Source organism: Pyrgilauda ruficollis, unplaced genomic scaffold (assembly GCF_017590135.1).
Source record: "Pyrgilauda ruficollis isolate IOZ18807 unplaced genomic scaffold, ASM1759013v1 scaffold21, whole genome shotgun sequence".
In the NCBI taxonomy this organism is placed as follows: Eukaryota; Metazoa; Chordata; class Aves; order Passeriformes; family Passeridae; genus Pyrgilauda; species Pyrgilauda ruficollis.
The window spans coordinates 8,847,410-8,860,224 of NW_024520318.1; the positions used below are offsets into that span (position 1 = coordinate 8,847,410).

The 12,815-nt window shown below is 50.1% G+C and overlaps 1 protein-coding gene across 2 annotated transcripts in view; it reads right to left on the reverse strand.

Moving 5' to 3' along the window:
• Positions 1–12,815, reverse strand: part of DIS3L2 (DIS3 like 3'-5' exoribonuclease 2) — a 181,360-nt gene that overhangs the window by 8,301 nt on the left and 160,244 nt on the right. For both annotated transcript variants that reach the window (XM_041467906.1, XM_041467905.1), the window contains exons 16-17: positions 1,657–1,840; positions 412–498 (exon numbers count right to left, since the gene is read on the reverse strand). In XM_041467906.1, coding sequence (XP_041323840.1) covers positions 412–498; positions 1,657–1,840 — 271 coding nt within the window. The remainder of the gene's footprint in view (positions 1–411; positions 499–1,656; positions 1,841–12,815) is intronic.

Below are 12,815 nucleotides of genomic sequence, written 5' to 3' on the forward strand. Positions count from 1 at the left end.
AGTTGGGATATCATGATGTGAAGAAATGGCACAAACATGAACCATGGAGCCCACCACCAGCTGTTCACAGGGCTGGGTCCTCGTGAGTCTGCTAACAGCCCTCATGCAACTTCAAGGGTGAAATATCCCAACCAGTAATTACAGGGACACTGTGGGCAGTGAGGAAAGACTCAGCCTGACCTTGCCATCCAGTGAAGCTTTGCTGCTCAAGGGATACTCCCACTGCCAGCAGCACAGGGCTGGAGGCACTGGAGGAAGCTGCTGGCAGCCCTGGAACACCACATTCAGTATTCATTCACTCCCTCTGTGTGCAACAACCAGATTGGTAATGCAATAGGGGCGAGGATTGAAGACAGAGCCACAGCAGAAAGCTACAAGCAGACATGCCTGACAGCACAGCATTGTTCTCACCTGCATGGGCCTGGAGAACATGTAGGTCAGCACTTCTTTCCTTGCTCTGGAATATTTGTCAGCACCAAATGTTTCACTTAAGCTTTTCTGGAGGAGAAAAGAGAGAACACTCAGTGTTGGCATGGTTGGGTGGTAAAGGGACCCAGACAGACCTTACTGGTGCTAACACTAGTAACTGGTGCTAGCAGCCTGTCAAAGCCAAATTCTCCTTTTTCCTGAAAATCCCCTTGTAAGCCAAAGGGTGCACATGAAATTGTGGTCCCCAGTAGGACTGCATACACAGTCCTGAGCACTGGCTCTCTTCCTGGGGTCAGTGGCAGGGAGCACCAGGGCATGGGGACTGCTGGCTCTGCTCCCAATGTGACAGAGAGGCTGTAAACCCTCCCCTGACCCGTGCCTGGCTCCCATCCAGCTCCTGAGAACTTCAGCACATGGACTAATGGGACTCTGGGGAGACATGGATATGGGAGGTCACTGCCTGGGGGTAGCAGTGAGGAAGGGCTGGAGGGTTCAAAGTGCAGCAGAGGAGCTGAGTGAGCAGCCTTGCACCTGCTGATATAGGCTGGGCACAGCCAGCAAGCAGGGAAAGCAGTCCCAGCTGATGGAGGGGCGTGCGGGAGGCCAGCGGGGATGGGATTAATGGAGGATTATCCACAGTCCAGTTGTGGTGAGTAAAGAAAATCCTGGAAGCTGCGCGGTGCCGTTCAGCTGGAGTTCAGCCTCAGGACATGCTCAGCAGAGGAGTGGCTGGATACTGGCGCTGGCTGCATCTGACCTTTCCCAGCACTGCTCTCTAGTCCTTCCCAGTCACCCCACTTCCCACCCTGCCCTCCCTGAGACCTGCAGCAGCCCAGACAAAAACAGCCCCTTGCAGAGCTCCTTTCCTTGTGATATGGAGCAAATTTCCTGCCCAGAGAAGGAAATACAGGTGTCTCAATGAGTGCTCTTGCACTGAAACATCCTTCCCATTGCAGGGAGGGCAGTGCAGGGGTCACTTCCAAGATCCTTCCCACCCTGCTCTAATCTCTGTGCACAACATGGCTGACTAGGCCAGGCTGGGCCCCCCCTGCCCAGCAATAATGGGATCAACAGCGAGTGAGGGAGATGTTCTGTTGTGGCAAGGCATAGTTGTCAGCTGTGCTTGGGCAGAGAGGGCCAGGGAATGAAGCACAGGCTGTCATGAACACGCCATCACGTAGCTGCCCACCCTTGGCCCCCACGGCCCTGCCAGGCCAGCGCACTCACGTGCAGGGTCCCCGCGCTGCTGAAGTCGATCTCGAGGCCGACTTGGTTGCAAAAGTCCATGAGGTCTTTCAGCAGCTTGGTTTGGGGCGGGGGGTGGCGGCGCAGGAAGGCCTGCTCGGGGAAGGAGCGGTAGATCTGATGGGCCACGGCCATGTTTGCCAGCAGCATGAACTCTTCCACCAGCCTGAGGCACGAGAAAAACAACCCCAGGCCCGCGTTAGACAGGGGAGGCCCCTGGGAAGCCAAGCCAGTCCACAGTGATGGGAACTAATACGACACGGGGGGACAGGGGAGCAGCTTGTAGCTGCTGACATAAGCACAGATTAGCTGTGAGACTGCAGCAAATCCCCCCCAAATTCTCACTCTCTAGCGGAGGTTTCCCCAGGGACTCAGAGTAAGCTGTCCTGCTGGCGCAGACAAGCAGAAGTCAGTGATAAATTGACAGCTTAAATTAGGATAAAATAATCTCCCTTTAGGTCATTTTATCTCCTGAAATGCTTGACAAGCAAAACAAACGCCATGCGAGAGATAGCACGGAAAACAAACACACATCTCTGTCTTCCTGGGCCAGAGCAAACAGCGTCTCGCTCGCTCCGCCATCCCGAGCTCAGCATGTGTGGTCAGGCCCAGGCACCGAGCCCTGCCCCACGCCAGGCTGCCACCCACAGCACAACACAGCACTGTCCCCTGGCAGGACAAGCCACCAGCGCTGCTCCAGCAGGGCTGCCTTCGGCATCCACGAGAGGCAGGGACTCCACAGGCTCCTCCATACAATCTCCAGAGTGCTGGGGTGAGCCCCTCACTTTCCATCTCTGAATGTACATACATTGAATGGAAACCTCTGGGGTTGCCACAGTGAAAGCAATCCCAGCACTAGAGACCACCTTTAGCGTGTGTATGGGCTGTGCTACCAGTGGCAGGGCTGTGCCACAGGGGACTTGTTTAACTGGGCTTGATAAGCAAGAGATGTGCTTAACTGGGCTTCCTGCTATTTCCTGCATGTATTCCCAGGGCTCCTAACTGGTGCTAATCGCCAAAAAAGATAATAGATTTACAGAAGTAACCTCATCCTCCCAGCAATGCCTGAGTGAGCTATTGCTGATTGTGCCAGCTCAGCCTTGTTGCTCCTGGAGGCAAAGCAGTGATTTTGCAGGACTGGCTGGGGGACCATGGCTGCAGCCAGTGTTCCTGCAGTTCCCAGCCCTGGCCACTGCTGGGGAGACTGGCCAGGTGAGATGTGCAGGGTGCTGCACTCCTGGGGTACTCCTACAGCAGTCATACATTCTCAGCCTGGGAGTACTTGCCAAGAACTAGAAAGAGAAAGGAAATAAAGACAAGCCCAGAGGAGAAATAAGCACCTGACAGTGATCATCAGCAGTAGAAATATTAGTCTTTAATTAGTAGAAATATTAGCCCTTATTAAGAGCCCTGTGGATTCTCACAGAGGGTTTTGTGCCAGAGGCCAACACTTCAGGCCCCACAGGGAGGGCAGGAGGGACATCCCAGCCCAGGGGCAGTGTGGGCAGGGCAGGGAAGGGCAGGAGCAGCACTGTCTAAATGGGAATGGGCTGTCTGCCCTGTCCCCTGGAACATCTGCCCACGGGGACATGCTACCAAAGGCCAAGGGCTGGGTCGCAGGTGGGCAATGCTGAGCAGGATCAGGACACACTCCTGAGGGGCCACTTCCAAGAGGGCTGAGCCAGGCTCTTGCTGCTCCTGTGCAGCAGAACCGGCAGATGGCAACCTCGGTCCCTCTATGGCCACCGGCTCCGGGGGGTCCGGGACAGCATGGCCCGGGGACACTGGGCACTCCGGCCGTGGGACAGCCAGTGGCAGCCAGCGGGTTACAGCATGGCCATCCCCATCTCCTGAGAGTGGGGACACACCACCCTTACCGAGCGGCACGTGGGGAACAGTGGCCTGAGGACAGGTGTGAGGCTGTCACCACATCTCACACCGGGAAGCCCTTTCTGCCCGAGCCACGTCACAACGAGGCATGGAAAACAGGGCAGACTGCAAAAGGTTGCACCTCTCCTTCCCATGGGCTTTGGTGCAAGCAAAGAGGGAGGCATTTCCAGCATTAGCCTCAGCTACACAGATGCACACTGGGGCAAAGGTTGGCCATGGAGTCCCCCCTGCATCTCCCTTGCACTGCGGCCTCTGTGGAAGGAGATGCAAGCCCACTTTTAAGGACAAAGCAATAAACACCTGTGAACAAAATCTCCTCTTTGTCACAGGCAACACATGCTCATTGCATGTCCCAGAGATGAACACTATGAACAAATGCTGCAGCAGACCCTGGTGTTTCTGCTCCTGTTGAGCACTGGAGTGTAAACCCTTAATCTCTCATCTACAGCAACACTTTTGGCTGGATGCAATTTCCACCTGATTATTAAGTTCTGCATTTTGTTTTATCCTTCTGTGGCTTGAGCTTTTACAATTTCCAGAAGACATCCTTGCTCTGATGTTGTAGATACTGAATGGAAGCTCATACCTGAGCACCCTCTTACCAGGGATGCTTTTATTCTTGAAGTAAAACTAACAGTACATACTACCCACTCTCCTCTGCAAAATCCCATCCTGGGAAGCAGCCAGGAGCTTTGCACCCATGACAGGGTGTGCAGGATGTGACCATGATATTCAGAATTGAAAAGCTACTCTTGCTCTCTCACCCAAAGGCAGAGGCAGGCTCTGGGAGAGGCATCTGCAGTTCAGGCTTTCAAGGATCAGGTAACACAGATAAGGTTGGGCACTGTCCCGTATCTGGGGGGAAAAGAAGCCCAGGATCTGATGGGTTGGTTTGTGTAAGCTTGGGGTAACAAACCAGAGTGCCCTGGAAAGGCTGCAATGCCCTGGGGGCTGATGCCAAAACCCCCTGCAGGGACAGAGGGTCCTTCCCAGCTCTGGATCACTGTGGGATCATAGATCTGCTCCCCAGATGCACCCTGCTGCAGCAGTCCTGCAAGCTTGAAAGGGAAGAAGAGTGTGGGGCTGCTCTATAACTCTTAGTCAGATTTGTTCTAAACATCAGGAGTTCAGGGAAAGAAAAGCAGCTTCCAGTAGGCATAAGTCACAGCTGGGGTAATCCAGAGCATGTGAGAGCTTGCCAGGGTCAGAGGGAACAGGCTGGGGACAGTGAAGGAGCTGGCACCTGTGCCTGGAGTTAAGCCACACTACCTCTTCCAGCAGAGCAATGGGGTCTGGGGCTTAGGACACAGCCAGGAGACAAGATCTGCATGAAACAGCTCAATGTAGTGACCTCACTGCACCTGAAAAGAAAACCTTGATCCCAAGAGGAGGTCACACTGAGATGGCATGGGAGGTTGGTGACTCAGGAGGATGAGCCAGGGCTAGGACTGCCCATGAAACCAGCAAGGCTTCCAGTGCTGAGGAGCTGGAGGGCACAGCAAAGCTGCTGCCTTCCTGCCCTCCCCACACGGCCTTTCAGTTGCACTTTTAGCTCATGTTCTCACCAGGGCTTCAACTAAGCAAGCACTACACTGTGGCTTGGAGAAAAGCAATGGATGCTGAGGCCGGTGGGAGCAGAGGTTGGCTGGCAGAGCATGGACCCAGCCCAGTGGCTGCTGCTGATGCTGCTGGGAGCTGTGCTGAAGCCCTGCTAGCTTGTCAGCAGGTCAAACGACAAGAGGTTTTGGGGTTTCTGTGGGTTTTTTTCTTTCAGCCCAGCTTGGAGTCTGGCTCAGTGCAGCTGGCAGACAGGAGTACAAAGAAAAATATTTAATGGCTAAAAAAACGGAGACAGAAAGACTGGTCCATCTGAACACAGTCATCTGTGCGCGCTGAATGAATCCCATGTGAAATGCATTCTAACGCCATCGCTACAGTTTCCTCTGGATTAGCTGAGCTATCCTTGGCTCCTGCCTCCACAAAATCCCATAAACAATCTGATCTGAACTTTTGCCCTTTCTGTGCTGATGTGAGGTTTCCTCTGCCATCCCACAGACAGAGCTAGGGGTCAACAGGTGGCTGTCCCTCTCATAGGTGCCTGCAGATTCCAGCCGTCCTGCTAACCACGCTGCAGGAGGGAGCATTTCCAAACCTGTTCCATGCATGACTTAACATGTGCACATGTGAGGGCAAGGAAAGGGAGGGATGGGATGGCTTTTGAGCTCTGTAATATGTACATCTCCTGTCAGCTCTTTCAATATCCAGATTTTGCTTATGAGTTATGTGGATGAAACTCATCCTCAGCTTGCCTTATGCAAGAGGTCAGCTGGAGTGTATGGGCTCACACTCACCTGAGTTTCCAATGTGACCAAGGCATGCCAGTGCCTAAACCTCACCAACTTCTGGGGAGATTTCAAGCTCCTGAGATGCTCTCAAACACAAGTACTGGTGCTTTTCAAAGTATTTGATAATCATAGCTTCCATAGGGAAACAGTCACCTATGAAACCACCCAGCTGAAGAGGACTGATGACATCTCAATTACATCCCCAAACTCAAGCTGGGCTGTAATTCCTCTCAGACAACTCCTGCCAGTGCCAAACATCTATGGGATGTGGAAAGAGGAGCTACACATTCAGACCCTTGACCTGCTTTAGTATCAGCATTACTATTTGCTCCATTAAATGTAGGTAGACCCTTCCCAATCTCCAGATAGCAACCTTTGAAAAATACTGATGCCCTCAGCAAGTTGTTTGGTTGATGGCAAATAAAATAATGGTTTCTCATGGCAAATCTGCAAAGAGAGGCAGGGCAAGTAAAATGCCTATTTGGCTGCTTGTCTCCATGGCAATGGAGCTAGGCTGCACAGCAGCCATCAAAGTGCCCACTCTCCCTGATTAACTTGACAAATGACATTAGCTAAGAAGGGTTTGCTGAAAGGGAGAGACAAGGAGTACTTTGTGTGCAATCCAGTAAGTGCAGGAAGGAAGCAGGCAGCTTCCTTAAAGCAAAAGGACACTAAAACACCTGCTGTTCCAGCAGGGTAACAGACCCAGGGGCTTCAGAGCAAAGGGCAGTGAGGTGGGGCTGGACAGATGAGCACAGCTGTTCCCCCGTAATGCCTTCTACACCTCCATCACCTCCTACAAGATGTAATTGATGGTATATCCAGGTGTTGGAAGAGTTATCACAGCTGAGGTGTGAGAGATAAACCCAAAACACCACCCAGCTCTTCCACGGCAGGATTCCTTGCTTTTGATGGGCTGGAAAAGCTGGTCTTTTCTTCACGTGTAGCTCATTGTGGAAACCTGCTCCCAAAAGGACGGAGCTGAACTGTTCTGAGCTGGAGCCTGAGCCCTCCTTCCAACGGTGGTCCCTCTGGCTGGGTGAGTTGCCACCAAGCAAATCCCCAGCATTCTTCCAGCACTTCAGACTAGAGCCAAATGTGACCAACCTCTTCTACAAGGGTTACCAAACTTCTTTCTCCTAACCCATCACAATATCTGCTCCTCTCCATCTTGTCTCCCTCTTATAGCACACACTCCCTCCTACAAAAGAAACAAGACTTCTGCTATTCAAATTTCTTCCCACCTATGGATAGATTTACCATCCCAGATCAGCCCAGGTTAGTGCTTCAACCTGCAGACAAAGGCCTCTTGTTTCTCAGCCCATATCTATGTGCCTGCCTCAGTGGTGTCCAGCTCCATGCTGGGTCCAAGCAGGGTTAGAACAGTGTAGCTTCAACAGCATCACTCTTGAACCAAACAGTGTCATGGAAGGCTGGTGCTGAGAAAGGCAGCCCTGATGTGTCTGTGTGTGTCTGAGAGCTCTAAAGACACAGATGGATTTATGTCCCCTTGCTAAGGGCAGTACACTGCTGGGAGCCCCTGCTCTCTGCTGGCTTGGAAGGGATTATTGTCACAGCACAATCTCATACCAAACAGGAGATCTGCAGCCACCCCGTGCAAATGGGACTCTAAATCCTGCTGCATTCACCCACAAAGTCACCTTCCACAGAAAGCTGCAAATAGTCCTGTTCACATCCAACAGGAGCAGCATCAGCTGAAGGAAAACAGTAAAGAAACAGCACCACGGCTCAACCAACAAACCCTCTCCAAAGGTGTTAGGTCCAAAGATGCTGGATGTGGTATGACTTTTTCTTCCTTAAATCTTGTTCGCTTATTTTTGATTACAGCTCTTCCATGAAGCAGAGGAACTTGAGAGGTTTCTATAAAAGCTCTTCTAAAACCAACATTACCTAATCCCACATCTCCTGAGAGTGCAGCCAATGACACAATTATGCTCTTTGGTGAGTAGCTGGGCCGGCACTTGCAAGGGCTCTTTTCCATGCAAAATTATGCAAGAACAGAGTGCTGTTTTCTTGGTGACACACTGCCTATCCAACAAACAGGAGCATCTTCAGCCATCCACTCTGGAACAGCACTACTGCCTGAAGAGCCATGAGAATCAAATCCCCTATTATCCAAAAAAATGGATTACAGTGTTACATATGAGCCTTGCAATGCTGGTGTGGAGCTCCTGTTGCCAGTGTCTGTTGCCAAAAGACCTACTTTTTTTTTTTTTTTTTTGAAAGAAAAAGTAGTAAAAGGCAAGAATGCTGGCGGTTCCTGGCTTGATGAAAGTCATTTGTGCTCCTCTCACAGCTAGCAGAAGCCTTGTACAAAACATAGCTGAATAATAGAATTACTCCACTTTCTGAGATTGCTCAATTAACTCTTGGTTAAAACTGCTACCATTGAAACTTGATGAGAATAGCAGCTCTGAGGCAGTTTTAGATTCATTTCTTACTAAGCTAGAATAGCTTTTCCCTATAATGAACACCCTTTCTGGGGTATAAAGAATGCCCTTTATATTAGCTATGGTGCCTTCCCAGTAATAGATGCCTACAACACAAATGCATGGGAGGGCTCTCTGAATACAAATGTCACTTATGGACCACTCTCACACCTTGCGGCTGGAAATGCCACAAGACTGCTCTCTTTGCTTTATTCAAATTATCTGTGGTACAGTGGGAAACTGTTTTAAGTTCTCAATGCTGACGCTGGGCTCCTGAAGGCATTTGGCATGATTGGGAATTAATTGCTTAAAGCCTGATGTACTGGTCTGCACACAGGGATTAAGACTGCTAGAAAAACCTCAGCCATTTGCCTGACTTTCTTTGAAATTATCAACACCACTTTGCAGCCCTGTTAAATGAAATTGCTGAGTACATCTGGCAGCACAGCGTCAGGCCAGACGTCGCAGTGCTGGATGGCACAAGCAGCCACAGAGCCTTTTGGGACCTCTTGGCTCTCGGCTGTGTGGGTGGAAAATGCCCCTTGCCCAGCCTGGAGCTTCTGACCCTCATCTGTGGTTCATCTGGAAGGGATAAAGTCAACACTGGCTCATCCTACCATACTCCCTCCTGTCTTGATTCAAATGGCAAAGGAGGCATCCTGAACTGAACTGTTGGTGTTGCAGAGGACACAGTCACTGCGGGCTGCGCCTCTTCATTAAAGGTTAATATGACTGCAGTCTGCTCCTTTTCATGCTAATTGGTGACAACCTTCAGACTCCTGGCATGGTGCTGAAGTGCCCCTCTGTGCCAAAATGGAGTCTTCAGCTGCTGTGGGCCAGGGATGAAAGCTTAGACCTGCACGCATGTGCTGGGCCACACAGGATGTGGAGGCACAACTTCAGCAGGCTCCCTCAGTCTCAGCTCCACTGTTCTCTACCATTTTCTTAGGACTACCACATATTTGAGCCCAGGGCAGAGGATTTTACTTGCAGCATCACACACAGAGGAAGATCTCCATCCAGGAATGGCCTTCCTAGAGCAAGACATCCCTTTTTTCATGAGCCACAAAGAAGCCCCTGGAGTGCTGCTCACTCAGAGTGGGCACAGTCTCATATACGTCCCCTTCTAGGAATGTCTCCAGTCCTCAGGGCTGCCTGGCACTGCCACACTGACCTCCCACTCGTGCTGGGTGTCAGCATCAAAGTGACAGCAATGTTAAAAACCCTCCCTGAATGCACAACCCCTTCACCTTTGTGGGAAAGACAATGGGAAAGAGTTTGCAATCCTTGCATTTCCAGAAGCTGTGTGGTTGGGAATCCCAGTCCTGCTTTCCAAAGATCTGTGTCAGTTCCAGTTTGTCTTTCCAAGGAGCCACCAGCTCACCAAGATCTCAGCTCTCAGAGGCAGCTATGATGGCCAGGGCTCTCACTCTGCAGAGCCACAGGGAAGGGATAAGGATGGATCACTAACGCACAGTGCTGTGCTCAACTACCAGGTCTCACGAGAGCGATGACCACCTGGGCTGGCAAGCCTTACATCTGGGAATGCATTAGGATGCTCCCAAGCAAGGGAGCTGCCCAGCCACCTGGGGCCAGAACAGGGACCTGAGACCTGAGTTTTCTCCAGCCCATGGTAATTTTTGGTGGGTGAATGTGCTCAGAGCCAGGCTGGGGCTGGGACAGGGCAGAGGAGAGGGGAAATACCTCACAGCCAGTGTCCAAGCTGGGCAGTCCACATTCCTGAGACATGCAGTCTGATATGCCACTGGCTCCAAAAGCACAGCTTATGACAAGACACATAATATTAATGTCATCCAGAGTCTGGCTAGGAGGAGAATGGAAAGAATTCCAGAATGAATGCAGACAGCCCCTCTGCTGACGGGAAAGTCTCCAGCCCCACACATCAGGCCAGCACTGCCTGTTATCAGACTGCCTTTCCCACTGGAAGGAGGAAACAGGATGAAAGGCACTTTTCCTCACCATTAAAAGTTTATGCAAGTGATTTATGGGTCAGAAAAATTAGCAAGTGCGTTACTGAGTGCTCCATACAGCAGCGTGTTACGGGGCTGCTGACCAGAAATGCCAAGACCCATTAGGTAGAAGCAAAGGGCAGCATGATGGAAAGTTAAAGATGCTTTTTGCCGATTTAATTAATTAGCCAGGTCTTTTCTCCATCCCCTGCAGCCTTCATTAATGTAATGTTGAAGTGAAGAAATATTAACAATTCAGACAACACATTAATATTAACACAACACCTGCAAAATGCAAGTGTAAGTCCATTAGGTAAACATGATCTTAAATCATTGAGGTAGAAATAATATTCTGACATTTCCTAGCACAAGCATCCTGCAGAGATACTGTCCATCACTTATGCTCCCTTATAAGCCATGGCCCCTGGTACATGGGGGGGCTCTTCATCTGTTACTAGTCCCTGAAATTAGGAGAAAAACTTACATTTCCATTAAGATATTTACCCGTTCCATATGGAAAGTGTCTTACTAAAGCCATGTCATGAACCAGAAAGATCAGAAGGGATTTTTAAAAGGATTTTATCTCTGTGCCAGCAAGGGATGGAGATAAAACCTGAACCTGATAGCTTGTAAATATTAACATACACTTGGGAATGCTCCAGAACATCAGCTTTCTATTATGGTGGTTTCATCTGAGACAAGTTTTCATTAAGGGAGGAACAAACAGTTAATCACCCAGAGAACTGATAGTGCCACAGGGAGTCACAGACTGCTAGAACCAGCCTTCCTGTTTCACATTCCCCATCAGCTACTGTTGTCCCAGATATCCTGCTGAGGAGATATTCACACCCTGTGTGTGTTACACCCTTCAGCCTTTGGACTTGCCTTTTCCTAGTTTACCTGCATTGAAGAGTTGATTACTTCCAAAGCAGGAGATAATCTGATGGTCAAGGGGGAAATAAAGACTACTGGATGAACATTCCAGACTAGAAGCATACTCTGAGATGGTCAATGACTGGAAGAGCATACATCTACCAGCCAGAATGTGACCCAGGGACAAACAAGAAGGAGCCTGCAGAAACTCATGAAGATATGAGCAACAAAAGATTACAAAAAAGTTTAAAATACCAAAACCACAAAAAGCAACCTACATAATCCAGCAGCCAAAGGCAGTGGTGGCACAACAACTCAGCATACAGCCCTGATGTTCATGAAGTGGAAGTCAAGCAGTGACTTGCTAAGTAATGCCCTCTTCTGGTGCAAGTCTCTGGTCCAAGCAATGCAGAGTAACTTCAAAGTTGGATTAGGCTGGCCTTTTCCAGTTGAGTTCTAGCAATCCCCACCTTCAACTTTCTCACAGCCTCTCTGGGTGCTTCTTAACCATGCTCACAAATATTGTTTGGGCTCAGTGGAAGAGACCTCCAGGAGAAGCAATCACCCAGACTGGCCAGCCTTCAGCAAGGGTCTTGCCAGAGAAGGGCTGCTCAAGAGAACCTGGCTGCAGATCAAGGGAATCAGAACAACCTCTGGGACCACTGGATCTGAGAAGATCTGTGTCAGAAAAATATGTGTAACTTAGCAAGTTCCCAAGGTCCCCAGCAGACAACACCCAAAGGTAGCTGCTCCCTGGCCATGGGATGCTCTGCTTTCCAGGGGGTGCTGCTTTCCAGGCAGGGCCATGGGTCAGGGCTCACAGCACTGCCCAGTATTGCTCTGGTTCAACCTCAGATTTGCAATGGTAGCACTGAGTGTGGGCAGGTTAAGGGGAACAGTTGTATCAATACAGAGCAAGGGATCCAGCTGGCTCTGGCTGTATTATTCTTGGTTTGAAATGATTGCAAAGCAATCATGAACCTTCTGGTTACCAGGACTTTCAAAGACATGGAAACCTGAGGGGGAGGGAAGCAAGGTGCGGGGGACACCGACAGCAGATTGGGGTTAAAACAACCAATAAAAGTTGGCAGGGAAATGGGCAACACAGAACTGGGGGGTGATGTTTTCTAAATATGCTACTGAAATACTCTGGATAACTTCTGCTTTCAAGCAGCCTCTTGGCAGATTAAAATGTCCCAGAAGGTTTTATATCCAGCTCCTGCGATCTTAAACTAAATATTAGGTGAGAAAAACATGCTTCTAAGGAAAAGTCAAACATAGCCCTGAGTGAAAAACAATGATCAGGAGAACGAACATATTGGGTTTGTGGAATATACAATCAACATCCGTTTTCTTGCCCAAAAAATAAAGCCAAGGGAATAAAATGCAGAGATGAGCAGAATGGAAAAGCTGCAGGAAATTTAGGCAGTCTCCCCCCACCCCACATATTTCCCCAGGCAGGACTCTCACCCTGCCTGGCCTCAGCCAGCAGGCTTGAAGCTTTGCCTTGAATTCCTAAGAGAGCCTTACCCCCTCTGCAGCAGGACAGGTTCAAGGCACAATGGGTCTTTTCCATCTGTAACTTCTCTCCCTTGACTTTTATGTGGATCGAT